Source organism: Gallinula chloropus, assembly GCF_964237585.1.
Source record: "Gallinula chloropus genome assembly, chromosome: 10".
Classification (NCBI taxonomy): domain Eukaryota; kingdom Metazoa; phylum Chordata; class Aves; order Gruiformes; family Rallidae; genus Gallinula; species Gallinula chloropus.
Window position 1 is genome coordinate 18,644,068 of NC_140095.1, and position 27,023 is coordinate 18,671,090.

Below are 27,023 nucleotides of genomic sequence, written 5' to 3' on the forward strand. Positions count from 1 at the left end.
AGTCTCAGAGGTGCTCAGCTCCAGATGAAGCAGTTGTGACCACGATGGGCACCGCATGTTCCTGGGGCTGCCAGGATTCCCTGCAAAGCACTTGACCTCCAGTGTCTAACCCCTATGAGCCTGTATTAACCTCATTGTAAGGAACCTGTTTTATCACCCAGCCTTGAAACTTAAATATCCAGAAATCATGGAAAGATGATCATGTTTGTGTAGCAGTGATGTGAGGATGGAAGTTTCTAATCCACCATCGCAACCAACACCAAGTGCTATTTGGAGCAGATGGGCAAAAGAGAGTGTCATGGAAGGAGACAGAAATACCCTTATCTCCAGATACATGTGTCTCTGGTCAAGCCAAGCCCTGTTCCCTGCAGAGATTTCTCTGTTCTGTGCACACCCACAAAACGCATTTCCAAGAGCATTAAAAACCCCAAACCAATGTGTTTTAAGACATTTAAATGCTTCTAAAAGCAACGAGCAGGTCCAGGTGCCCACTCTGAGGCACCCAGAAAGGTACCAGAGGGCAAAGCTGCCCCTTCCCAAAACCCAGCTCCAGTACGGCATCAGATGAGACACCCCAGGATGGTAGGATCCAGGATCATCACCCACTTTTGGATGGCCCAAGCAACTCCTGAAAAGCACTATTTGTTTTCCCGCCTTTTGCAAGCCTGTCAAGAAAATATTTGGGAGAAACTAAGGGGAGAGTTTAGCATTCAAAAAAGGGAAAAAGAAAACCTCAGATTTGGAGAAGAGCACTGAGCAGTATCTATTAACAGAGCCACCTCACAGAGCTGCTGATCCCTCTGTCTGCTTTTTGCATTTGATTCATTGGTGTTGAGTCTGGAAAGTCATCATTCTCTTCACATTTCCCACTTCATTTCTGAAAATTGCAGCTTCCAGATGGCCTTAGGCTGGGTGGGCAGGTCGCAGACCGCACAGATGAACATCGGAAACCGCAGCACTCCATAGAGGCACCAGGAGCAGAACACTGACATCACCAAATTGCCAGTACAGCATCCATAATTCACCACAACACCCCAGCCAAGGGAAATGACTCTTACCGGTAGACACTCAGGGGTGACTGGTCTGTGCCACTTCCTCTTTCCCATCCCCATCCATGGGAATATTCCTTCAGCACAGCTGTGTCTGTGTCACATGAGGAAGTACCCCTGGAAGGTGTCTCACCACAGGAGCAGGTCACAGCTATGGGGGCAAAGACCACAGAGCCACCACCACCACAACCAGCACTGGAGCTGTCACGGCAGCAGCAGCAGCCATAGGGAAGGCTGCAAAGATGGTTCACATTCACCCACATCCTCCTCTCTAGCATCCCAAAGGAGGTCTCCTCTGAAGACTGGGAAGTTACGAGATTTAGTTTCTGTTGTGGAAATGGAAACAGCAGTGGAGAAATACCCACACCCTCACCCCATTCCACATGCTGAGCAGCCAAGGTGCAGCAAGGGGAGGGCTGTGCTCACGTGCTCCAACCAGATCTAGTTGCACATATGACACGGTGCTTCACATCATGAGGCAGCCTTCAGTCAAGTGCTTCAGTGACGGGTCATGGAGAGGTGTTATCTGCAGGCCACCCCACTCCAACCTGCACGCTTGCCAAAACCTCAGGATGGCTCACCCCACATTTTTCCACTATACCGCTCAGGATCTCTTTCCTCTTTGACCTCTCCCTGCCCAAAAACCTTCCCCACTCCAGCAGATGACAAGCAGACCGGTGTGCATTCCTTCCCTGAAATTAATGCAATGTTTTAGATCTGTGGCAGGCCCAAACACGATGAGACAAAGGAGGAAGCATATGAACTGCAGGCAGAGCTGCAAAAATTGTAGTGCTATCACTTGGGAGAGCACTGCTGGTCAGAAACACCAGCCTCATGACACTCCTCTTGCATCAGACTTCTTGCTAACCATCTATTTTCCCTTCTGTTCCTTCCCTAAACACAAACCCTGTCTTCCAAGCAAGTACAGTCAGCAGAAAGGCCGATGTGGACTTTTCTTTCCATGCAAGAGAGGACTTCATTCTGCTCAGGTTTGTGGTGGTGGCCATCAAGAGCAGCTCTATGGCAGCCAGTGCAATTACAACAGGCAGAAAACAAGACACTACAAACCTCTGAGGTTTAACTGCCTAAACCTGGGTCTCCATATGATACAGATACACCTTAGTCCTTAGCATGACCATGCTCCTTTCCACGCTCTCCCACCTGAGAATAAAACTCTTTGTCTAGCAGAGAAAAAGCTGGTTGAACCCCACAACCCCATGGGCAGCACAAACCAGCCCAGCTCCTGCCACCAGCATCCCCACCTCCCTTCATTGTGCACCAGCAGCGTGTCTCCCTCAGGGAGCACACTGCCCTTGTGAAGGATGAGGTTTAAAGATACCAAGCCCAAGGGCGCCCAAAAGCCCAGGCTGGGCAGGAAGCCTCTGCAGACAGTACATACCCAGAGCTGCTGCAGGAGCCAGGCACTGCCAGCACTCACACGATGGCAGGAGAGGGCTCGGAGTGCTCCAGAGTTCAGACCTTGCCAGGAGGCTGGAGCTTGCCAAGAAACTCTGCTTGTTGCAAGCCCAGAACGCCAGAGTGTCTGACAGAGACCAGCCTCGCAGCTTACGGAAGAGTTAATGCCCTTAACAGGGAAGAGTTGTAGGAGCAGTGCACGGTGGAGCTGGGGTATGGGGAGCCCCACAGAGAGCCCTTGGGACTGCATGAAACAAGATGCAATGCAGCTCCAGGAGAACGCCATCCTAACCCAGGATATTCGCCCCTTCCCAAGGCCCAGAGCCAGCAAACACAGGCGTTGTGGAGAAGCCCCAGCAGCAGGCAAAGGGCAGCAACCCTGCTGCCTTCTGCACATTTAAACAGGGAAAAGGAAGTTTCACACATAAGTCAACCCAAACCATGTACCCTGCATCTGCTTTTCTAGGACCCAACCGGGACAGGAGGAGATCAAACAATGCTGAGGTTTACCAGCGTAACTAAAGAGTAACCACTAAAGAGCGCAAAGCTTGACAGGATCCTCATCTCTGAGCTCTTCTCTAAGCGTAATCTCACCGCAGACACACGGAGAGACAAATCTGAACAGCCTCTGGCCAAACTCACTGATGGATAAAAAGCCAACGCTGTTTGGGGGCTTAAAGCAGCCACCTGTTGGCAGGTGGGAAGTGGTGTGTCTGTCTCCCTCCCCTGGAAAGCTCAGAGCTCCATGGGGAAACTTCCAATGGGATTGTTTTTGTTTCCTGGACGTGGGCGGAGGGGTGGAGGGAGAGGAAGAGAACTGGAAAAATGCTGATTTGCCAAGAAGAGAGATCAGCAGAGGAGTATCCATTTCAACTCGTGTTTCAATTTGAACAGTAAAACCTAACTTCTACAATTACTTTATGTTTTTTAATGGTTTAAGTGACAAATCAAGGGGAAAGCTTTTTTTAATTTCTTTTCTTTTTCCCAAAGAATTAATAGCCAAAAATTCCAGAAAATGTTTTACACTGAGAACTGAGTTTCTTTCCTTGCTAAAACTTAAACACTAACTTCCTCCCAACTTAGGACGAGGAAACCTCACCATTTGGAAGAGCTGTGCAGCTCCCCATTTGGCTTGGCACTCTGTGTGGCCAAACACCAAGCCTTCTTCAGCAGCCATTTCATCAGCATGTATGCATGCAGTTAAAAAATACAGGATTACAACTTTCTGTTGATTGAGATGGGGTGAGAACTCCAGAATTTTGGGTTCCTACCAGAGATGCTGGCAGTTTCCATACTGCAGTGCTCCCTGGGGCTGGAGAGGGGCAATGCCCTCAGGCAGAGATGAAGACCTACAATTCAAACTTTCTAAGAAGTGATGTTTCCTTCCTTTTTCAGCAATTTTTTTTTCCTAAAAAACTAAAATTAAAGGGAAAAGAAAAGGCAAGTGGAACTCTGGGAGGCTGAAGACCTCGGCTCTGCGGTGCCAGGGGCAGGCTGCCCACCTACCCCAGAGTCAAGTTGCACGATACGGTTGAACCAACTGAACTTTTTCACCTGCAGCACAAGACAGGGAGAGGTCTCACCCCCACCCTCCTTCCCTTCCTCATTCCTGACCCTCCTGGAACCACTCCAGGCCTGCAGGGACACGAGCTGGTTTGCTGCAGCTTGGGGAGGGGGGACCAACTCCGAAGGGGTCCCACAGCACTTTGCACCCAAAACGCTTACCAAGGGAGGCACTTTCTCAAAGTCTGGTACAACAGAGTATTTTCTTGCTCACCAAAAAGGTCCAATACCAGACCACAGTTGGTGGCAAACCATCATCAAGCTGGGCTTGCAGAGGAAAACAGGAGCACAAGGAGTTCTCCATAAAGTGCACAACAGCACCCTGCCTATTAAAATATACCTGGTTTGGCTAATTTTGCATGGTATCAGCACCGACAAAATGCCTTTTGAATGAAAGCCTTATCTTGCCCCAAACCCTAAATCTTATCAGAGGCAGTATGAAAACAGTAAACCCACTAACCTTAATTACACCTCTCTAACCTGATCTCTAAAATCTAATCTCCACTCTGCCCAGAAAAGAGAGCCATAAACCTGACCTGTAATTCACTGCTCAGTGAGTCACCCCCACTGCAAAGGCCTTGAGGCATCGAATGGGTAAGGCAGAAAGGCTCAGGGAGGTGGAATGCAGACAGGGAAAACACTGGCTCTCCTATGCTGTCAGATCACACGGGATCATTTTTCACACGTTATTGCTCATGCCACAATCCTAGATAACACTAGAATATAAATCACCAAGAAACGGGGGATACAGCAGCAGCCCACAGCCTGGGGATGCGTGGGAGCCACGAGGTGATGGGAAGATGAGCAGAAGGGGTGCAGTGTATCCAGCAGCACTGCAACACCCCCGCAGTGGTGGAGAAGCAAAGCCTCAGCCGCTGGCAGGAAAACCACAGAGTCACCATGGCACCACGGAGGGACAGGATCTGCTGGAGCCCAGCAGCATCCACCCGCTGGCACCATGTCACGTTTTCCCCTCTCTGTTTTCTGGTTAATGAGGCCCCCCTCCCTGCTGCTGGCTGGAAGGCATGAATCACAGAGGAAAGGCAGATCCTGCACACCCACCCTTTTCTCCCCATCAGGTCTCCCTAGGTCCAGCAAACAGAGAAGCCTTGCAGTAGCTGGCACCTGCCTGCCACATATCCAGCAAAAATCTGTGCTGGATCCCAGGGATGGGAACAAGGAGCCAGGCAAGCCTCAGGGAGGAGAGGAAACAAGGAGGGGAAGGAGCATTCATTCTCAGATGGATGCTTGGGAAGGGAGAGCAGGAGGTTAAATTCTTCACTTATCCCCCAGACCCACCAGGACCCCAGAGAGATCACTGCAGAAGCCCACACCTCAGTTTGCAAGGGGACTGCAAGACGTCCTTCAGTGAAAGCATTGCCAACAGCCTGTGTAGGAGTAGTGATTTACAGCACCGCGACAGACCTGCGACAGCCTCATATAATCATATGAAAGGCACAGAAAAGAAGTGAGAACTCAGGAAAAACACATCATCCCTTCAGCTTTATCACCTCCTTCTGCAAGGGCAGGAGAAGCCCAGAAACACCATCTCTCTCTGTCTCTCCTAGCTTTTCTTTCCATCTCCCATGGACCATAAAACTGCACAGATGGTTCCGCTTCTCCGATGCCCACACTATGCATGTGGCACATGCTACAGCCAGCACTAGAGTATACAGATTTAGGGATATAAACGGGTCCCAGACACTCTCCTAACCATCCAGCAGATTCCTTTGCACTGATTTACTGCTATCAGTCCTCAGTTTCTCCCCAGCCACTATCAGCGAGCTTGAAGCTGTCTCGTTTCAGATCCAGGGCTGCTCCCACCTAATACAAATGGCAGGTCTTTTCACCAGCAGACTGAGCTGCATGGGACTGATTAAGAGCATGGAGAAGATGCTGGGGCTTGTGTCAGCCCAGACCCATGCAAACCTCATAGAATTCCCCAGCAACAACTGGATCCAGGCAGGTTCCTGCAGTGGGACCCTGGGGACCTCCCCAGGGACTGACCCCATGGACAGTGGGCAGGAGAGGGGCTACCAGCAATCTCCTGTCCTCCTGAGGATCCTGCTCAGCCCTCCCAGGTACAAGGCAGCTGAACTTCCAGGGCTTTTGCCATTACAGTTGGGGAGTGGAAGGACATTAGCTCACCCCTGAGCCAGGGAGAGGGGTGTAACCCTTCTCCTCACGTTACACGACAACTTTTAAATGTCACATTACCAAAAGGCCTAGCAAATAAAACCACATGAGGAGCTTAAGCTGTTCTAAACCACCCTGTCTTTTTGCCTCCCCTCTCCATGGGTTCTGCTCAGCACCGGTTTCCCTCCAAATCACACTAATGCTTCATGTGGGATATACCTCTCCCAGGGCTGGGAAGCAAAGGCCATGAAAGCTGCCTCCTCTGGCTGCTCTACAATGTTTCCTGAGGGGAGAAGACATGGGGGTGCCAAGCTGGATGAATAAACAGAGCATGGGCTCACGAGCCAGCCCTCCTTTCCCTTGGGGCCACCACAGCAGCGCAGGTGATGCGCCTGGGAACATGAAGGAACCACCTGATGGGAGCAGTGGGAGCTGAGAGCCAGGAGGCGAGCAGGAGCCCCCCCAGTGCTCACAGCAAACCAGCAAGAAGCAAAACCACACTGGAGACAAGAGGAGGATTGCAGAGACCTGGTGAGGGTGCAGAGACCCTGCGGAGCAGCATGCTGGGAGCAAAGGGAACGGGCAAACAGTGGCCAACAAAAGCTTCCAACAAACCAAACCCCATCAAGTGCTCTTAGGAGCTCTTAGGTTTTAGCCACGAGACTTGAAAAGGGTTTCCAGAGGCACGTTGCTGGTGCTGCCCCACTCGCCCAGGTGTACACTGGCCCTGGGAACTGTCATCCAGTGCTGACACCCTGGGAGGACGTGCTGCTGCTTCCCAGCAGCAGGCATGGCTTTCAGCAGCTCGCAGCCCCGCTCAGCTGCCAGGCACCGAGCACAGCAGCTAGTGGGGGTGCCAGCTAGAGCCAATTATAACTGCGCTGACCTGCCTTGGTGCGAGCACGCGCGGGAATGCGCTGGCTCCCGGCTGCCAAATGCTGGAAAGCTATAAATGGGAGACATTTGGAGGGAGAAAAATTAAGGAGCCAACATTTAACTAGGCTGAAGTGCACTGGGCTGTATGTGTTCTTTGTGGAGGGAGGGAGGGAGGGAGGAGGAGAACGATGAAGATCTTTGATGCACTGCTGGAAAAATACCGACTGCTTCTTCTACAGAGATGGAATTAGTCCTCATTTCATGGAAAGTGTTTCTTCTTTCTGGTTACATTACAGCAGTTCACCTCTTCTGTACTGCTGCCTGCTGCACTTAGGCTCATGGCTGGACACAGAGAAACAATGGTCACTGGTGCTTTGTAGCAGGAACCTCACTGTAGGAAGCTGTGGGTTTTTTTCTTGTCCTTGATCACGCAAGGGCCTGTCTTTCATGATCCAGCTGTCTGAGAGTGAGGTCCTGGTGATGTATTTTCGTGGTGGGGTGAAACCGCAAAGTACATTGCGCACACAACAGTGCAGAACTTTGCTGAATTCCATAAACCCTGGAGAAAACAGAAATCCCCAAAGTGTTGAAATAAGAGTCCTGTTAGGAAATAGCTATCAAGAGAGCCCTGTTTACAGTCTCTGGGCACAAAAACACATCCATCTCCTGCAGCCAAGCTGCCTTTGGGCTTTGTTATCAAAGAGACAACCAGGACCAGGTTTGACCCAGAAAAGAGGTGAAGTCCAAGCGGTGCCTCAGCTGGAATTCCCACCTGAAGGAGCCCTGTGCTGTTTGGGACACATTACTCAGCACGCCTGCCCCTTGCTTTCTGCATCTGGAGAATTAAGATAACACTTAATTCAACTTTGTGAACCGTGTGTCACAGAATTGTAGGGTTCACAGAATTGTAGGGGTTGGAAGGGTCCTCAAGAGATCATGGAGTCCAACATGTCCTGCCAGGAGACCAGCTTAAAGAGCGGAGGAGGAGGAGTGCAGGCAGAGGAAGGCAAGCACAGGGCTCACAGTACTGGCAGCAACCCACAAGGCTCATCTTAATTTTTCAAGAGTTCAATGGCCTGAAGCAGGCTGGTGAGAACAATTCTCCTCTGCGTGCCAGCTAGTGTCTTCTGAGCCCATTTTAGTGCAATGTTTTATTTAAAAGCAGTGCGAATTACAAGGATACTGACTTTTCTCCTCTCCCCATCTTTGCCTCACAGCCACACGTGCACAGCAGGTGAAGAACCCCTTCCAGAAGGGCTAATCCGTCTTCCACGTCGAGACGACTTGCACAGACTGCTGACTTCTGCCAATTTTCTCATAGAAGTAGGCACCACTTCAACAGACTATTTTTTTTTTTGGTGTTACACACAAAGCTGTTGGCCTGAGGGCTGCAGGACTCTCTCCAAGATGACATTGCTCCAGGTGGGTCAAAGCTAAAAGTTTCCAGCTAAGAACCTGGAGGATTTGTTAAACATATGGACAAACGGGAGGACTGGGAAACCCACTTGATGCACATACAGAAAGGAGTCGGGGAGAGAGCCAGAGTCATTTTTAACGTTGCTTAAAATTCTCCAGCTCTCTGTCTCTGAACCGTTCAGCAAGCACACTTACTCCAGCCTACGGCATGTCTCCATCCCTTGGCTCAGAATTACACGGTCGTGCTGAGGAGCAGCCACACAATATTACCCTGTCTTCCTACAGCCTTCAGATGGGACAAGGTTTTTCAATGCAAAGGGAAAAGCCCCAGGGTAACCTGTCCCCCAGAAGGGCAACCCTAAATGGCAATTTGATTTTTAGGGGCTTTCTGCTGCCTGCCAGAGGACAAGCTACTGTTTCGGTGGGTAGAAGGCAGGGCATGGTGTGAACGGCAAAGCCTGCTCCAAGGGGGAGGTGAGAGAACCAGCTCCATCACAGCTCACAAGCAGCTTGTGAGCTCTGCTGTCCATGATGGAATGTCAGAGAGGACTGAAAAGGGCCAGGAAAAGGCTCCTACTTGAGGAGTGGGCAGCTGCAGCTGAAAGGCAGAGGAAGACAAGGATGAGATGCGAAGCGGGGCTCCCACCCAGGCAAAGCACAGGGATTTGGTAGTGGCAGGAACAGTGCAAAAGGGCCAGGTTGGGGTATAAGCATGTTTTGGGAGTGCAGCAAGACAACGGTGACACTTTGTCACAGAAAGACTAGAAATGACAACCGTCGTGGTTGATGAGCTCAAAATTACAGAGTGGGGAAAAATGTTTCCTTTTGGGGGTTTCCATAAAAAACACAAAAAACCATGCCAGGTTCTGTTCTCTAACCATCAGTGTGGCTCCTTACAGCCAATGGTTTTGAGAGAATCCTTCCAAAAGATGTGCTGCAATGCATCCAACACGATCCCACAGACCCTGCAGTCACTGCACGGCTCTTCCCCCATCGGCAGGGCTGGAAGCATCTTTCAGGAATGCAAGACCCTCATCCTCCATCTCTGTTCACCACAGACAGCCGCTCACATATCTGATTACCAACTTCCATGCCAGCTAACATTTCCAGCATACCTGCCAGCCCCAATTAGTGTCCAGAATACAACTGGCATCCTTGCAAGCATCAATCTTACTGCCTTTATTTCTTAGGAGCAGCATCCATCTGCTCCCAATAGCTCACATCTGGCATGCTGAGTGTTATGAAAGAGCCTCAATCCTATTTGAGGAGAATTATTCCTCTAGCCAAAAGATTCGTGCAGAACCGAGTTTAGTGTTTGTAGTTATCAATTTACTACAAATCATGCAGTTACCTGAGGTTTCAAACTTAAGAATTACAATTTCATCACTAAAAAGTTGCTCTTATGTAAATCGCCATGTGACAGAAAAAGTTTATGGAGAAAGCATGGTGGGGAGAGCAGGAATCTGAGCACAGAGGGTCTACACAGCAGAAACACTCCTGAGCACTGCCCTGGTCCTCCTGCAGTAAGCACTGTACAGGAGGTGGGGGTATTCCTTAGCTTAAGCATTCCCTCCCCAGTCTCCCCACCTGGCACGGTACACTGAGCCTTCCTGTAAAGACCTCAGAGCAGGAAAGGGCATGATCTGCACGCTGCTTCCCAAGGGATGAGGGTAACCATTTCATCTGCTTCAAATGCTGGACCGGGACCAGGAGGAAGCAGCCTATGCCTCATGTGAACTGCAAAACGAGCAGTCACTGGCCTACAGAGGAGGTGATAGTCTCCTGCATGACCAGCTGATGGCCCGTGGTGTGGGCAGAGGGATGAAAATGGGTAATTAGGCAAAAAGAGGTCTTGCCACCCTTGGAAGAGAAAAGCAGGATGGTTCTTGGAAAGGCTGCTACAACAATGAGTGGTAAGCCAGGACTGATGTGGAAAAGGGCGAGTCTTTTATCAGTGACAGCCAAAGGGAAGAGCTCTGGAAGTTCAAAGTACTCAGACACCACCTTGAACACTCCCAGCTGGCGAGGGCAGAGCCTGCAGCACTGCTGTGATCGGCAAGGTGCCTTGCAGCGTTCCCACTGCAGTGCGGAGAAAGTGGCTGGTGTGACATCTCTGCATCCCGACACAGGCAGAGGCCAGCACTGGGCAGACTCCAGGCTTCACCCCGTTTCAGCTGAGCTGGTGGTTTGTGTTTGGAGTGTCATTCCTGTCCGGCTGGGGAGGGAAGGACACTCAGCTCCCTGGCTGCAGTGGGAGCAGCCGAGCCGGCGAGGCTGTCAGTAGTAAGCGTGCCTGTGTTTTACTTGGCCCTACTCCTAAAATAATTGTTTGGCCACAATGGAAGGTGACAACCGATTCAGCTGTGGATCCACAGGGAATATCCGGAGAAAATCCCCAACCACTCACATGACCAAGTCTGGGCTGCTTGGAACTGCAGCATCACAACAGCCCCCACCGCAGACCCCCACCACCAGCCCTTACTCCTGCCCCAAGAAGTTCTTCTCCTCTCTCCTACTTGAATCAAATGGCATCCTTGTCCTCCTGCCTGGTCCTAGCAGGAGGGTCACTGACAGCAAGAGAGGGTGCATCAACCTTCACCTGAACGTGGCCAGCACTGCTATTAAAGAAACAAACCCCTGCTCAGCTTCTGGCAGGAGCATGGAAAGTGCAGCCAGAATCACTGGGAACGCGGATATTAAATTAACAAATAACTCTTCCCAAACATTCATGTACTGTGATTGCTCAAGGTCCTGAGTATGAATAAATTTGGATGGATTTTCACGGGATAACACGAAAGACAGATTCTTGACACAGGGATCACCTGCGACTCAAGTTTCCAGTTCTTCCTCCAACACATCAAAAAGATCATCAGAAATGGATCTGGGAAAAATATTTTTTCCCCTCTTACTACGTTTTTCAGAAGCAGCTGAACCATTTCAGCCAATCAGTTATTTTGTGGGTGGTTTTGTATTTCTTTCTTTTTTTTTTTTTTTGAATAATCAGAGGCATGAATAATTTCCAGCACGGAAAGTTTCTGCCTAAAGAGCTAAAATTGGCATAGAATCATCCAACAGTCATTTAATAAAGGCCTCCAGCAACAGCAACAGTCAGTGCTACCAAGCCTACCTAGAGCATTTTTTTCCACTGTGCTAAGAGGATCTGTTTCACTCCTCGCCTTTCAATCCAATTTCCACTGTACTGCACCACAAGTTTAAAATAAGGACACCAGGAAGCATGTGTGATAAGGGGGAAGGAAGGGAAAAACCACAGTTTCATTCATTCTTTCAACACAGCCAAAGAGGAGTGGTTATTTTTTTCCCCCAAGAAAAAATCTGTAGGGAACAGAGAAGGGGGTAGATGTTTGCTTTAAATTTCCTCATCTGCACAATCATATATACATATATATATAGCTGGTCAGCATAACTGAAGGAATGGCATGAAGCTGCACCAGGGGAGGTTTAGGCTGGATGTTAGGAAGAGGTTCTTTACTGAGAAGGTGATCGAGCACTGGAACAGGTTCTGCAGGGAAGTGGTCACAGCTGTGAGCTGGGCTGAGTTCAAGAAGTGCCTGGACGATGCACTCAGTCCCTGATCCAAGCTGGCTGGCTTGTGTGGAGCCAGGAGCTGGACTTGATGGTCCCTATGTGTCTCTTCCAACTCAGGAGATTCCATGGTTCTAGGATTCCATGGTATATATATAGAGAGAGAAATAGCTATTTACATATATATAAAGCACCTCTGCCTCTAAAGGTGGTCCAGGGTATTCTACAGAGCCAGTTGTGCCTCTGGCTCCAGACAGCCTTTAGTGACTTTCCACGGAGAAGCATGCACAGCCCCAGCCACGATGGAAGGGGAGGAAGAGAGGAAGGATGGCTACTACTTCCCTACACATCCTTCCCCACAGGAACAAGGCAGCCAGGGAAACAGCACAGAAGGAGGCACAGTTTTATCACAGATGAGCCCCCAAACACTGTACCCCCTGCAGCAAGTGACAGCACCAGCTTGGCCACTACCTTGGAGCACCGGCAAAGACAAGATGCTGCAAAGAAGGAAGTGCTGAGCTCCATTTCCTTCCAGTCCTGGCTGCTGCCCAACAGCTGTTCCCTGTTTATTTTCTTTAATATTTCCTTGGTTACACAAGCAGCTGCATGCAGCTTAACCCCTGCCTGCACCAGCGGCCTCCCATGACACCCTACCTTACCTTACCTTACCCAGTATGGGGCAAGGCAAGGTCACATGGGGCCTTGCCAAAGCCAGGCTCTCATCTGCCATGCCAGGGCTCACTCAATGTGGTCACCCTCATGGCCATGTCCACAGCTCCAGGGAAGGTGCCCTGTCGTGGAAGGGACTGGGCATCACCAGTGTGAGCAGCCGTCTCACACAATCCCAGGCTTTGTTGGCTGACCTGGAGCCAGATGACTAGCTGAACCTGGGAAAGCCATCTGGGTTCCCACTGGGCTTTTGCTTTGCTAGGCAGGCCCAGATGCACTGTAACTAGCAGCATATTTGTGCCTGGATGCAGGAAAGGCATCCTGATTCCCAAGCAATCACAGGACCCTTTCAAATAAAGCCCACAGTGACGCTCACCTTCACGTGAGCGCGTCGTCAAGGCAGAGGGTGCCCAGCTCCTCTCCCAGTCCCCTACAGAGGCCAGGAGGGATGTGCCAGTGACTCTTCTGGCAGCTGCTGCCGGTCCATAGATCACTTCATGCATTTTCCTTTCTCATCTGCACAGAGCTTGTTCCAGCAGCTCAGTTTGTGTTTTGGCTCATAAAGCTCAGCCAGACCCCTTGGCTCATCTCCACCAAGGAGGGGGTGGAAAACACCCTTTGCCTGCTCGCCCAGAACACGGGCTTCGGCTTTCTGCATCCCAGCCTGTCCCGATTGCCTTTCCAGCCTCCTCCCTCCCTCTTGGCTCCATTTTTTCCCCATCTCCCCCTGCACTGGGAGGTAATTGCTAAAGCAGCTGCTGTCAGCTGCCCTCTGGGCTGGCAGTGTCTTGCACTGGGCAGCAAGCATTTCCCCAGTGCCTGCTCCCCGAAACACCAGCCAGCGGGACCTGGACCCAGGGAAGCGATGTCTTTCAGCAGCCGTGCTGTTCTGCTGTGATAGCAGCTGGGAAAGGCACGGTATAAGCTCCACGGGAATGGAATTTGAGCCTAACTTTAATAAATCCCCCTCCCAAAAGCAAACAACAATCCCCAGCAAAAAAAAAACCCTCACCACTTGCACAGATTTCTGTTGGAGGAACTCAAACACACCTACGCAGCCCTGCGTGCACTTAGTGCAAGGAGTGACACCAAAGCTCCAACACTGGGACAGGCAAAAGCTGCCAGAGGCATGGGAGTGAGGAGTCCAGCTTTTGAGGTTGCCTTATTCTGGCTTTCTTCAAGGATGTCCAAAATTGCACTTAAGTTTCTTCAGATCAACACATTTCCTGGTAGATTACAGAAGGCATGCGTAGCACAAGGCAGAAACCACACTTCTCAACACACCACAGCTTTCGACCCTCAGAAGTCCAAACCCCAAGAACTGGCAAAACACTTACCTGCAGGTCAAAGAACTTGCTGTACCGTCGGTATATGACTTCTGTGGACCCATTGGACCAGGTGACTTTGATGATGTACACCTGCAGGGAACAAAGGAAGAAGTCAGAGAGGAGTGACCCAACAACCAGCACCGTGACCCAAACACTGCTAAAGCTGCCAGCGCAGCCTCCACAGTTGGGCATCAACCAGGGAAGTTCACTGCACCACTTAAAGTCATTTCAGCAATACTGGAAACTATGCAAGATTAAATTATTAAATTCCACAGCTGCAACTTAGGTGTCTACTAAATACTTACTGATAGCTGTGAACTATGACAGTCCCCTGTCCCTAAACAGGGGCACACACTGAATGTGAGAGGACTTGTCTTTTTACATAGACAGTTCAAGTGTCTCCAGTCACAGACACATCAAGAGTTAATACCTATGCCTTGGCCTCGCATCAGTGGCTGCAGCATCAAGTTTGATGTCAAGATGGGGCTCTGGGCAACCTGGGCAAGTGGAGGGTGTCCCTGCCCATGGCAGGAGGGTGAAACTAGATGGGCTTTGGGGTCCCTTCCCACCCAAGTCAGTCTTGGATCCCAAAACCACAGCCCACATCACCACCCACCAGCAGCCTAGGTCCTAGGGTTAGGGCTTGCAAGAACCCAAACCCAAGAGGTTTGAAGCTCTCATACATTCTTCCATAAGCAGCTCTGAGGTTTTACTTAAACTTGCAGGGTGCAAATTACCCTCCTATTCCTTAAAATGCTACACAATCAAACCCAGTAATACCAGCTTATTCATAGACCATATGACCACGTTTTTACTGGTAATAAATGAAAACAAACAAACAAACAAAAAAAACCCCTACCAAACACCTCCCCAACCCAGTTTTCCTACTCTTCTATGAAAGACAACAAGCAGATAACAGAATTAGGCAATTATATGTCTAATGTCCTTGCTTGTTCCATGCAGAAGCCAAAGATGACCCCTGACAAGATGCCAATGTAACATTCAAGTGATGCAAACCCTCACTAACTGATAACAGATTGACTAAGCAGAGTCAGGACATGTTCAGCTTTTCTTTTAACCCTCACATCCTGCTTATTTCCACCACAGATTCAAGAACTGATCCAGTGAAGCAAGGGCAAAACATTCAGAAATTCAGGTGAACAGAGCTGCCACAACTTTCACCAACATAATGAAGAATGAAGGCTCTTAGGATGCTGACATTTAGGTGCTTAAAACAGAATCCCTTAAGAGTTTCACAAGGTTTCCCAGAGGGACACACATTTTTCCAGATGCTGGAATGTGACCAACATCCTAGCCCAGTATCCAAACTCAAACACCAGGAGACTCAATGCTAAATTATTTGAGCTCAAACCTAACCAAATGCCATACTAAAAATCTAACTGAAAGGTCATTCTGCTGCTCAGAGGGCTGACACAGCATGACCCACCAAGGTGAGGAGACTCCTGAGGAACCACAACCTCTCCCAGAGGAATAACTTCCAAAGTAAGATGGAAAACAAGGCAGCAAATGAACAAAAAGCTCTTACTGCTAGAATAAAGAACTTCAGTACTTTCAACCCAGGAATTCAATGACCACTCTTCTTAAACCAGATGATCAGCTCAGAAGCTGCTGCAATTGCTTTGCTGCCTTGCAGTGGGCTGGCTGGGTGTCACAGGCACCAGCAGCCTCTTCCAGACAAAACCCGCATTACTCAGCGTTGCCTCACAGACCTGATTCAGCTCACCACAATCCTCTCCTTTCATACAGAAATCCCTTTTTGGAGCTGAAGAAGCCATGCTTTCTGAACACTAACACAAGGAAGACAGGGCTCCTACAAGACACCATCCGTAGCAGCTGTGGAGACCTGGATGGACCATGACTTGCTATAGGGAGGCCAAGACACCGTGCTTATTTACCACCAAACATGGCTTGACAGGCACTCTGCACTGGGTCAGGCACAATACCCACTGACAAATAGGCCTTTAGACCTCAACAGACAACTTGGCTGACCACAGTTTGCAATGACAACATCTAAAGTTGCATGATGTGGCCTCTGGAATATCTAAGAGCATCTGTACAGTCACCACCACACCATCAGCAAGCGAAGCGTTAACTTGACACTTAACAAGCATCCAAGCTGCCTTTACCCTCACCCCAGGACCTGCAGGCAGGCCAGCATGAGCTCATTTTGGTTGGAAGCTCAGCTGATATCCCAGCTTTCTTACCAGTCTACAACACTTTACAGTTATATCACTGCTGGCTGCCTGCCTGGAGAAAGCCTTCCACTGGGGCAGGAGGAAGAGCCAACTTTTCTTCATTGTTTATTCCTATCCTGCCTTTATTTGGAGTCAACAGCTTATTAGACTGGGATTTTAATCAGGATGTGGATTTACTCAAGCCAAAATGAATTCAAAGCTCTTAAGGGTAATAAAGCTATGAGATTTGAGGGCACACCATGCTTTATTATAACCTTTGCAGTTGAGGGAAGGAGTATTTCCCCCAACCAATGAGCTCACTCCTGTTTTGCTGAAACGCAGATCTCCCTGGACTCTGGATAACAGATTCCTGCACATCCCATCAGAACAGCAGAAAGGTCTCCAGGGGTACTCTCCTCATCTACTCAGAACAAGCAGAAGAGATGGGGAAGCCCACAGGAGTGGGAGCTCCTCAATATCTATGAAAACACTGTCTCAGTGATGTTGCCTTCCTCTCCTTGTGCATATTCCTCATCCTTCACTCTGACTATCCTACCAAGGTATTCTGTTGGCCAAAACCATCTCAGATCTCTGCCTCTGTCAACTCCTAATCCAGTTCCTACTGTCCTATGGGCATAAAAGACACCAGAAAGCATAACTCAGGTACTCACCTCAACTAACATCAAAAAGGCACATTTTGAAAGGGATAAGCAGTGCAGTCAGTCACCCAGCAGTCATTTTCACAGGGGCTGGGGACAGTGAGGCACCAAGCTCCCACAGGCACCCACCCACCCCTTTCTCAGGTGCTTTTGGATGACACTTTCAATCACGATAGTTTTGAAAGGATTGCATTTGGTCTGAAGGTTGACCTCCTAGCCTGGCACTGCACCATGCCTGCCAAGAGCACCCACCACGAAGTAGCAGCCCAAACCAACCCAATTTTGTCCTGGTAGGGGCCACCCTATCCCCTCTTCCCACAGCCCTCAGTCCTGCAGAGGTTGCTCCAAGGACAGGCTTTTTCCCAGCCCAGCTGTGTGGGTGAAGGCAGATGGAAACAGTTATTTCATGGGTCTTCTCCAGCTCCAATTTCTATGGTCCTTCAAAGAAATAACACAGAGAAACCACCAGCAGGCCTTTTCCATGGAAAGAGTGAGGGGATCTCCTGGGGCTGCAGCTGGCACTGCCTCAGGGACAAGCCCCCATGGGGATCACTGCTGGGAATGAGGGGGGCACTGCTGAGATCCCACTTGAGGGGTGAGAGAGCCAAGCAGATGGCAGGGAGGCAGCAGGCAGCCAGATCCAGGAGGGGGGCTCTGCAACCCCATCATGTGGGCTGGGACCCTGGCCAAAACCAACAGGCAGAGCTATCTAAATATTTACAGCCCTTCCCAGGCCAGCAGCAGGGTCTGCACCATGGAGGGAACTAGCTGACTCGGTGAAACCTGGGAACCAGTGGTTCCCCTCCCTCCGGAAAGGATGCCTTGCCCTGCCCCACTCCCAACCCAAGACCCTCTGCTCCATCCTGTGCTGCTGCACACGTGTCACGTCAAACCTCACAGCTAGGTCTGATGCCTGAAGGCACTGGGCCAAGCTGAGTTTTGGAAGAAGGAGATATGAGAGGGGTTGAACCCTCCCTAGCTTCATTTGAGCCGCAGGTCTGGGGAACACAGCTGAAATTCATGCCTGTGCTTTTGAGATCCTTGAGATGCAGTTCATGGCATCTGTCCTACTACAGCAAGCTGCAGAAGAGGGGTACAGAGCCTTCAGAGTCACTCAAATGCACTCAAAATCCTGGGTTTTGGGTTAAAAGAACCACACACCCCAGTCTCCCCCATCACTCCTCTGTCAGTCGCCAGCTCCCCTGCCCTCGCACCATGGCCCACGCTGCAGCAAGCCCCCGTTACAGAGCAGGAGGAGTTCCCAGTGGGTCAACCACGCCAGAGCAAGACATGTGAAAAGACCCTGGAGGCTGAGGGCAGGGGGTGCAGAGGAACCCAGGACAGTTTTGGGGGTGTAGGTGGATGTTGTTTAGCGCTGGAGAAGGACACTTCACATTAACACCAAACACTCCCCGTGTTCCTGTCCCTTGGAGGGCAGGAGCAGATCAGATCCTTCATAGAAAATGGAAGTCAGCAGATGCAAAAGGCTGAACTCTGACAGACACCACAGGGATTAGGCTCCCAAACTCCCTGTGTTCCCCAGACTCCTGACATTACAAGTAACTGGCCACATACCAACTACATCAAAATTACCAATTGAGAGTTTAACATCAGGACCACCACTGCCCAACATTCTCCTTGGTCATGGTTGAAACCAAGTGCCCTAAGGAGACATACAAGGATTGAAAAAAAAAAAGGCCCAAGGGATCTTGGCAGAGCACTGCAAGCTCAGCATCCCTCCGGTGTAACACTGGCTCTCCCCTCTCCCCAGCATCTCTGGGAGGCAGCTCAGAGGGAGAAGGGCTGGTGGAAAGTGGGACTGAAAACCTTCGTAAGGGAACTGTCAAAAAATGACAGGTTGCTAAAAGAAATGCAAATGGCACTTGGCCAACCTTAACAGAGCTGTCAGGGAGAGCTGCCAGTCAGCTCACATGGCAGCAAGGGCTCTGCAGCCTTGGGGGAAACACACTGGCACCCTGCAGCGGCTGAAAGCTTTAGGGAGATCCAGGACATCCCTCCAGGACAGGGAGAGAGCTCCCACATGGGCATCATCAGAAGAGCAGGGAGACTGAAGGACCTGCTCAGACACACATCCAGGGCAGGTTGGTTTTTTACCTCTTGCAGAAATGAAGCACCAAGCGTAAGCCCTAGGAGCTGTCAGACCGCGGCAGCGTTCTTCCAGGGACCGATAAAAGAGCCTCAGTGCTGCAGATACCAACAGCTCCTGGTGACTTCCACCGTTCAGAGGGACCAGGGACTCTGGAGACCTTTGCAAGCCCTCAGCCTTGCACCTTCCCCAAGAGGTACGTTGCCCTGATACATCAGTGTGGCTAGAGAGAGGAAAGGATTCAAGCAACTAACTTGAGGCAACAGGATTAAGAATAGATACACACAGAGAAAAAGAAGTTTCCTGTTCTTGAAACATGAGGCCCTGTGACCTCCTAGAAAAATCACGTCTGCACTCCCTGCATAAACATGCTATGGACACACACTAAACATGGCCTGGGAATCAGGCCGGACTGCTTAAATCTGGGGAGGAAAAAGGCAGACTGAAGTTGTAGGAGAAAAGTTTCAGCCTCTGTCCTCCCACAGGAAGAATTTTCCCAAAGTCTTCCAAGGAGCCTTCCAAGTCATCCTGGCTGGGGCACACACACACACACAAAGCCCCTAAGGGAGGCTTTGGGGAGAGAGCAGATGCTGACTGGCCTGTGAGCTCCCTGCCTGGCACCCAGCTGAACAAGGCTGCAAGTCCAGCCCAAGCTCAGCACCATCCAGCTACTCCAGCTGGAGCCCAGGAGCAGCATACCCATAGCACACCCACAGCTCTGTGAGCCAGCAACCCACCAGCATCCCTCCCTGGGGAGCTCGGCAGGAATCCCCAAGCTTCCCTGGGCCCTGAGCACTCCCATGCCCAGAGCTCCTGCACACTGAGACCCTCTCATTTCCACACCAGAGGCACGTGAACAATAACAGGACAGAAAGCAATGCCACAGCCACTCAGAAAGACACCTCCACAAGGCTGCAGGGACACACAGCTCTGCCCACCCGCCACCAACGGGCATCAGCATAGGTCCCCAGCTGTTCTGCAAAGCTCCTATGGCAAAGCCAGACATAACAGCCTCCAGCAGAGGCAGAGCTGTCTGAAGAGCTGTTTCCAATGGGTTTGAGCCTGTGTGGTCTCGAGTCCAGAAAGACTATGTACAATAAACCTCTCTGTGGAAAGCCCTGCATATTTAAAGCATCTTTCGCCAGCGAAGGGGAAAAAAGCATCGGCCTCTCCATTCCACCCATACTCCTCCCCACTCTGAAACACTGGGAAGCTATGAGAGAGCCTCGTGCCCTGGCTGCAGCTGATGCCACGAGAAAGGAGTACTCAGAAATTCAAAGGGGCAGAGAAACCAAAGGACTGAGCCAAACCAGAGCGGGTTTAATATAGAAAAGGGAGTGGGAAATTGTAAGAGGAAAAGAAAAAAAAAAAAGGAGGGAGGTGGCTGGAAACAAAGAAAGTTCTTGGCGGAGAGCTGCTGTGCTTGGCCCCTCTCCATCAGCCTTCGCCGCCACGGGCGTGCAGGGCTGGGGAAGGCAGCACAGGGCTCTTGTTCTGCGGGACACCGACACTTGGAGCAAGAGAGGGACTGCCAGCCCCCAGCTCTGTTCCCAGAAACTTTGTCACCCCCTTCTTCCTGCTCTGTGGGCACGGAGAGCTCCGAGAAGGGTCTCGCTGTTTTAGACAGCACTGGGAAAGGCGCAGAGGAGTGATCCCAGCAGTAACAGCATGGCACTGGGGATGCTGCCAAAGTCCCTCTGGTTTAGCAGAGGAAAGAGGCAGAAGCAACAAGTCAGAGTTACAAGGAGGAGCTGGGTAACAGCGGTGGAGGCAGCATGAGGACAGGCACAACTTCATCACCGGGATAGACCACCCAAGCCAACCTGCCCATCCACCCGGGACTACAAAGCAGCCACCTAATTCATCCCTTCGACTGTAGTCTCCCTAAAGCCCTTCCCTGGGAGCAACAGCTCTTCCTGCTCTGCTGTGGCGCGGCTCACAAGGGCATGGTGCTGCCTGAGCACACAGCCAGAGCTGCTGAGATGAAGCACATGCATGCAGGGTTACAGCAAGTGCAAGGACTGCAAGGACAACCCACCGAGCTCCACTCGCCCCCCCCAGTCGTACAACCACCTTTTCCTTTCCTCTCAATCACACTGAAAATCAAACATATGGTTTCATTTGCTTCCTATTTCCCACTGCTATGTGAAACAGCCAGAAGACAGAGATACCCTCCAAAGCAAAGCTGCAAGGGATCAAGGTCACCGGACCTCTGGGCAGGCAGAGGCGATGGATGGCCCTGGTGCTGAAGTTCACCGCTGCAACAGAGTACAAGCACCAGCTCTCCACGCAGAGCTGCACCCGCCTCAGTGGCTGTGTGCCAGGCAGGATTTGGCCCTTACACTGAACTACGACATTCAAGGCTTTCAACAGCCTTCAGTAACATGACTAGGGAAGAGAAACAAAGGAGAGTTTGCAGTTGAGTGTTGGTTTTCATCCACAAAGCCAGCGGCGCTCCCTTACGCCCCAACTCTCTTGAAAGGAGAGGGGGAAGGAGGGATCAATTGGCTCTCTAATACTGTGCAGCAGAACAGGGTCAGGCACAAGGACAGGCACAAATTCGTACCAGCTATGGGCTCCAAGCACCCTGTCTGTGCCTTGCCTTGAGCAGGATAGCATCAGCCAGCTGACAGGAAACGGGATGAGATACAGCAGCACCACAGGATACAGCAGCAAAACACCACTAAGGATGCTGAGAAAGCCCCCAAACCTCTCCAGGCTACCCATACTCAGAAATTCCTCGCCGCAGCTTCCTGGGTTCAGTCTTGCTTCACACGTTCTGGTTTGGCTTTTGCTCTCTTTCATCCCCAGTTTAGTTAACGGTCCCTGCATAGATTTCACACTATTCATTTTAACCTCCTGCACCCTCAACCTAAACGCACCCAGCTCCTTCGGCTCCCACAGGACATTCCCACCATACCAGGAGCACAGTGACTCCCCAGACAGCCTAGCAAAAGGGGAGTCATCCCCTAATGCCCTTTTTAAGCCAAGCAATCGGTATGATTCACAACAGCAGAAATAACGCAGCCGTACAGGGTGATACCATGCCAGGTCCCTGCAGAGCTCTGCTTCAGCTGGGTGACTCAGGACCAGGGGACCACAACACACAGGCCCAGGGGACACATGTTCTTTGGAAGACATCTGTGCTATACATGTATGTCACTAAAGAACTACCACATCTGTAGATGAGGCACTCTCATCCTCTTGCCATCAGAGCACTCCTCTCTCAATGCCCCACGGTCACATCCAGACAAGCAATGGGCTTGGGTTGGGCAACAAATGAAACCACAACAGCCTCACCACTACAGGGAACAGAAGCAGAGAAGACACCTACCACCTTGTCACAAATTCCACATCAAAACCAGAACACGTTTACTTTTTAAATGTGGTTTTCAAACTTGTTTTAAAACATCTATAGACCCTATCAAGTAAGGACCAGATTCCAACACGCACTGTTAATTGCTTTCCCAAGGCAGCTCCCACAAACAAGGCAGCTCAAGGGGCATGTGTATTCACCTTGTTTCAAGTTTGCAATCGTGCTAACTCAGCTTGCAAAAATATACTATGCTGTTCACTTTGTTTAAATTTCCCTTATTGAAAGCAGTATGTGTGTGCACAGAGGCTGGGAAAGGAAGCCCTGCAAGACCATAGTCCATGTTTCCCAATAAACTAACACAACCAAACAGCACCCCGCGCTCTCTTTCCTGTAATTATATACATAATTTTGGTTTGTACTCTGGAGCAACCATTGAAAACTATATGAACTATGGTTCTTGGTGGGTGGGATTCTAAAAATGAAGACGTGAATCAATGGCATTGATATTAACATAGAAAAACACGCACAAACTGCAGCTGTATTAAAATCAAAGGTCTAAGGGGAAAATAAAGCAGGCAAAATCTGGATTTAGTAAGGAAAAGCTTTATTTTAAGGCTTCTACTAGAGAATAACAAACACAAAACTATAAAAAGATCCCGTGTGAAGTCCTTTAAAGGAAAATTCAGTCCATTTCAACTATGGCTTTGTTTTGGGTCTTTTCTGAATAAACATTCATTTATCAGAATTTGAGACTTGGCCAGACCATAGAAAAGACAGTCTGCTACTCTGCTGCCCAGAATAATTATTTTTAAACTTTACGCTTGGACTTTGCCTTTTCAGATTTGCTGTATGGCCTTGAAGCCCTATCTGGCAGCATCCCTGAGGGGCACGAGCTGTAATCACTTAACATAGTATTGTATGGGAAATGTCACCACAGGGTGACCCTCCAGCCACTGCCTGAAGGATAGGAGTCCCCTTCTTCACTTGGACAATGGGCTGCCAGGATCCCAAGCTCAGTTGCTCCCTCTCAATGGGACCAGAGCAGTGCATCCTGCAACAAGCACCTGCAAAAGGAACATTCCCCTCTGCCCCTTCCAGGTACCACCCACAAAAGAAAGCTTAAAAGACACAAGTGGCACAAGCACAGTTGAAGCAGCCCAGGAGAGGTGTCACTGCAATACAAAGCCGTGTGCTTTCACAGCTGGCAGAGCAAATTCAAGGTCCCCATCACTCCATTGTCCTTCCCCTCTTGGCTCCTCCATGAGAGTGAGTGTAGTTGGTTTGGTGAGAACGGGAGCAGACAGGTCGGGCTCGTGCCACTCCAACACCACAGCAGCAAGAGCCTTCCAGGAGCGCAAGGCTGACAGGAGGGAATGCAGCATACAAGGGGAAAGCACACCCCTCTAACTGCCATTTAGCCTGAGTCTGGCCAGCAGTGCTCGCTGTAGCACCCACCAAGGGGTTTAACACCTCAACTGAGGGGAAAAGCAACTGAGAGGCCATTCTCATTTTCCCTATCCCCCAAATGGCTTTAAACATGCCTGGGTTTCCTTTGAGCAACCCACACAGCTCCTCCCGCCCTCAGGCTGGGTACTGATCTGTCACCAGGGTAAGGAGGATAGACAGGCAAGAGCATTGCTGTCCCAACACATCCTTCTAGGGGAGCACAGCCACCAGACACACAGTGAGAAGCAGCAGGACAGCAGCAGGCTGCACCAACATTCTCCTGTACCAGGATTTGAGTCGGTGCCATTGACAGGCACACACATGTTCGAGGGGCATGGGGCTGCACCCAGGTCCCCAGCTGAACCCCGACACTCAGCCTGACACATGTTCAAGCTGGCACACTGCTACCCAAGCCCTACCCAGCCCCAGGCTGGGTGCCTGCCCAGCCAGCCCCATGCTTTGAGGGAACACTTTTGCCTCCTGTTTCAAACCAGAGCTGTCGAAAAGCCCAAGTTTTTGTACCAGGCAGCACAACTCTTTTTGTATCAATTACCAAGGTGACAGGAGAACAACACCGGCCAGACTAGAGCCAGCCTTTCCCACAGCCCCTCCCCACCACAGACATCAATAAGGGCTTCGAAACACTGGATTCGGCTCAATTTTCTGGGAAACTGGAATTCGCGACTTTCTGCCGTGGCCTCACTGCAGCCAACACAACCGAACCTTTGTCCAGCAAAGAAAGGCCTCTCACCAATGTAGAGAGGAGGCTGAGCCCGAGCAGCACGGGTCACCCACCGGTCAGGAGGCTACGGGAGGAAAAGCCGGAGTATTCCTACAGCCTTCCCGGGCACAGCGAGCGGCTGACCCTGGGGATGGAGAGCACGTTTGTGCTCAGCAACGAGAAGGCAGAGAGCAAAGGTTTAACATGTACACTTTGTGGTTGACTCGGATTTGCAGCATGCCAGCAGATACAGTTTAAAGTAAGATGACTCAGCCGTGATTTGCTGCCCCTCCTCTCCCTCTTTACAGGCAGGAGGAAAAAAAAAAAAAGGGGGGAAAGAAAAAAAAAAAGGAAAAAAGGGTTTGATTCCATATAATTAATGGGCTTTGTGAATCTGCCTAGTTCCTATCGATTCCCTCAAACAAGGCGAGCGCTCCCATTCACTCCAGCACTGCCCAGGGGAGGCTGCTGCCTGTGAGCTGCCTGCCCCTCCCTGGGCTCAGCCTCATCGCCAGCCGCGCTGGCTCATGCTGCCAGGTTTCGGTCCAAGACAAGTACAGGGAAAGGTTAGAGGCAAAGGACTCCAGCCGCTGGTTGAGGAGGGAGCGGGTGGCCCAATGGCTGGGCTGCACAGCTGGCTGTCATGAGCAGTCACTTTCTCCCCCCCACCCAAGGAGCTTCCGCTCCAGTGCCCCCACCCAGCTGCCCCAGCATACACCTCTCCTGTTTAAAAACACCTTTGTCCATCTTTTTCCATTTCACAGGGTTTATTTGTGCTATGCCCAACTCCACCCACCTCACCCCTGCGGGTAGAGGGTAAGCAAGGACAGTGCCCAAAACAGATTGTATCTAGCAATTGGGGTGCATATCCCAGCCATGGGGTGCAGGTCCTGAGGGGTGTGTGGAGCCCCCAGCCCCAGCAAGAGCATGTGAAAGCCTGAAAGGAGAGCAGAGGAGCAGCCACAGGCGACCTCGTCCAAATCCCGTTACAGGACCTGACAGCAGTGCAACAGATCCGCCAAGACAAACAGGAGTGTACGCAGCTCAGCAAACCTCCTCACGTACATGCTCCTCCAGATCGGATGCATAACCCAGCCTCGATGAGTAAGTCTGAGATGAACATGGCAGGAAGGGGGACACATCTGGAGCTGGGGCCAGGCTCAGCTAGGGTTGATAGAGCTGCAGGCAGGGCAGGAGAGGAAGAAGGGCTGATAAAGGGTTTGGCAGCAGCAGCCACGCCAAATCCCTGGATGCAAGGAGAGGGTCACAGCCCCCATCACCCTCCCCTCCATCCTGCCCTCTGCTTTCCTGTGACTGCTGCTCACGGACGCAAACCAGCTGGGGTGACCCAGCCTGATGTCCCAAGAGCTCAGGGAGCCTGGACCTGCTGACACAACACACTCCAGCCAAAGCGAACACCACATCCGCACAACCCCAGCGCGCCATGAGCAGTGTGTCACTGGGTCACCCCCGTCTAAGGCAAATGCGGCAGGAAGAACATTTTGGGTTTTGTTATATGGTTTTTGCCAGGATTCACCCACAAGACCTCCACAGATGCCTGGAAGCACACTAAAGTTTAAATAATAAATAAAACCAAACCAAACAACAACAAAAAAACCCCTTCTAAAACAGACAAACCCACAACAGTTTGGAAGATGCCCTGGAGCGTGCAGGAACGCGCTCCCTGAGCGGCTCACGCTGAAGGGGTGTAGGGGACACGAGGCAGCATCTCGGTGGGGACGGCAGCACCGTCCCAAGCACAGAGGGAGGAACCAGAGGGTCCCTTGCCCCGGGACCCTGCAGCCAACAGGTTTCAGAGCCCCTCTGCCCAGCGCTGCTCTCTCATGAAAGCAGTGGCACGTCTCGGCGGTGCCCAGACACCTCCTCCTCCTCCTCCCGGGTCCGTGCTGCCCTAGAGCCCCTTCGGCCAAATCCCGCCCGCAGCTATGCACGGCACCTCCCGGCGTTTCCCCGGCGGGTCCCGCACAGGGTCACCGCGAACTCTGGTCCCGCGGCGCGGCGACCTCCCCGCCCGCCTCCCCCGGCATCGGGGGCCTGGGGGAAAGAGCCAGCGCGCCCTACCCCCCCGCCCCGCTGGCAGGAGGGGCACCGGGGCACGCCGGGGGCGGAAGGGACCGCGCTGTCCTCCTCCCTCTCCTCCCTCCCACCCCGGGGTCGGAGCACCGCGGTCGCTGCCCGCCGCCGGGACAGCGGAGCCGGCAGCGCCCGGCCTTTGTTCGCCCAGCGCCGGGCGCGGCGGAGCGGGGCGCCCCGAGCAGAGCCACTCACATAGTGCTTGTTGGGGGTGCGCCGCTTCTGCACGTCCAGCACCTTCACCTCCGCGATGCTCCGCCTGGGCATGCCTCTGCCCCTCGCAGCCCGGCGCCAGCGGCGAAGCGGGGAGCGGCGCTGGGGGAGGCACTGGCGCACGCAGCCGGGACCGGTGCCTGCAGCGCCGCGCCGAGCCCAGCCGAGCCGAGCGGCTCGCCCGCCCGCTGCTGAGGGCGGGAGGCGGCCCCGGCCCGTCCCGGCCTATCCCGGCTGGCGGGGCGGCCCCACCGCCGCCTGCTTAAAGGGGCGGCC

The 27,023-nt window shown here is 51.5% G+C and overlaps 1 protein-coding gene across 1 annotated transcript in view; it reads right to left on the minus strand.

Moving 5' to 3' along the window:
- Window positions 1–26,801, minus strand: part of SH3PXD2B (SH3 and PX domains 2B) — a gene marked incomplete at its 5' end in the record, with an annotated part of 74,764 nt that extends 47,963 nt beyond the window's left edge. The window contains 2 exons of the mRNA XM_084268864.1: window positions 14,006–14,086; window positions 26,730–26,801. Coding sequence (XP_084124990.1) covers window positions 14,006–14,086; window positions 26,730–26,801 — 153 coding nt within the window. The remainder of the gene's footprint in view (window positions 1–14,005; window positions 14,087–26,729) is intronic.
- Between the last annotated feature and the right edge of the window lie 222 nt (window positions 26,802–27,023).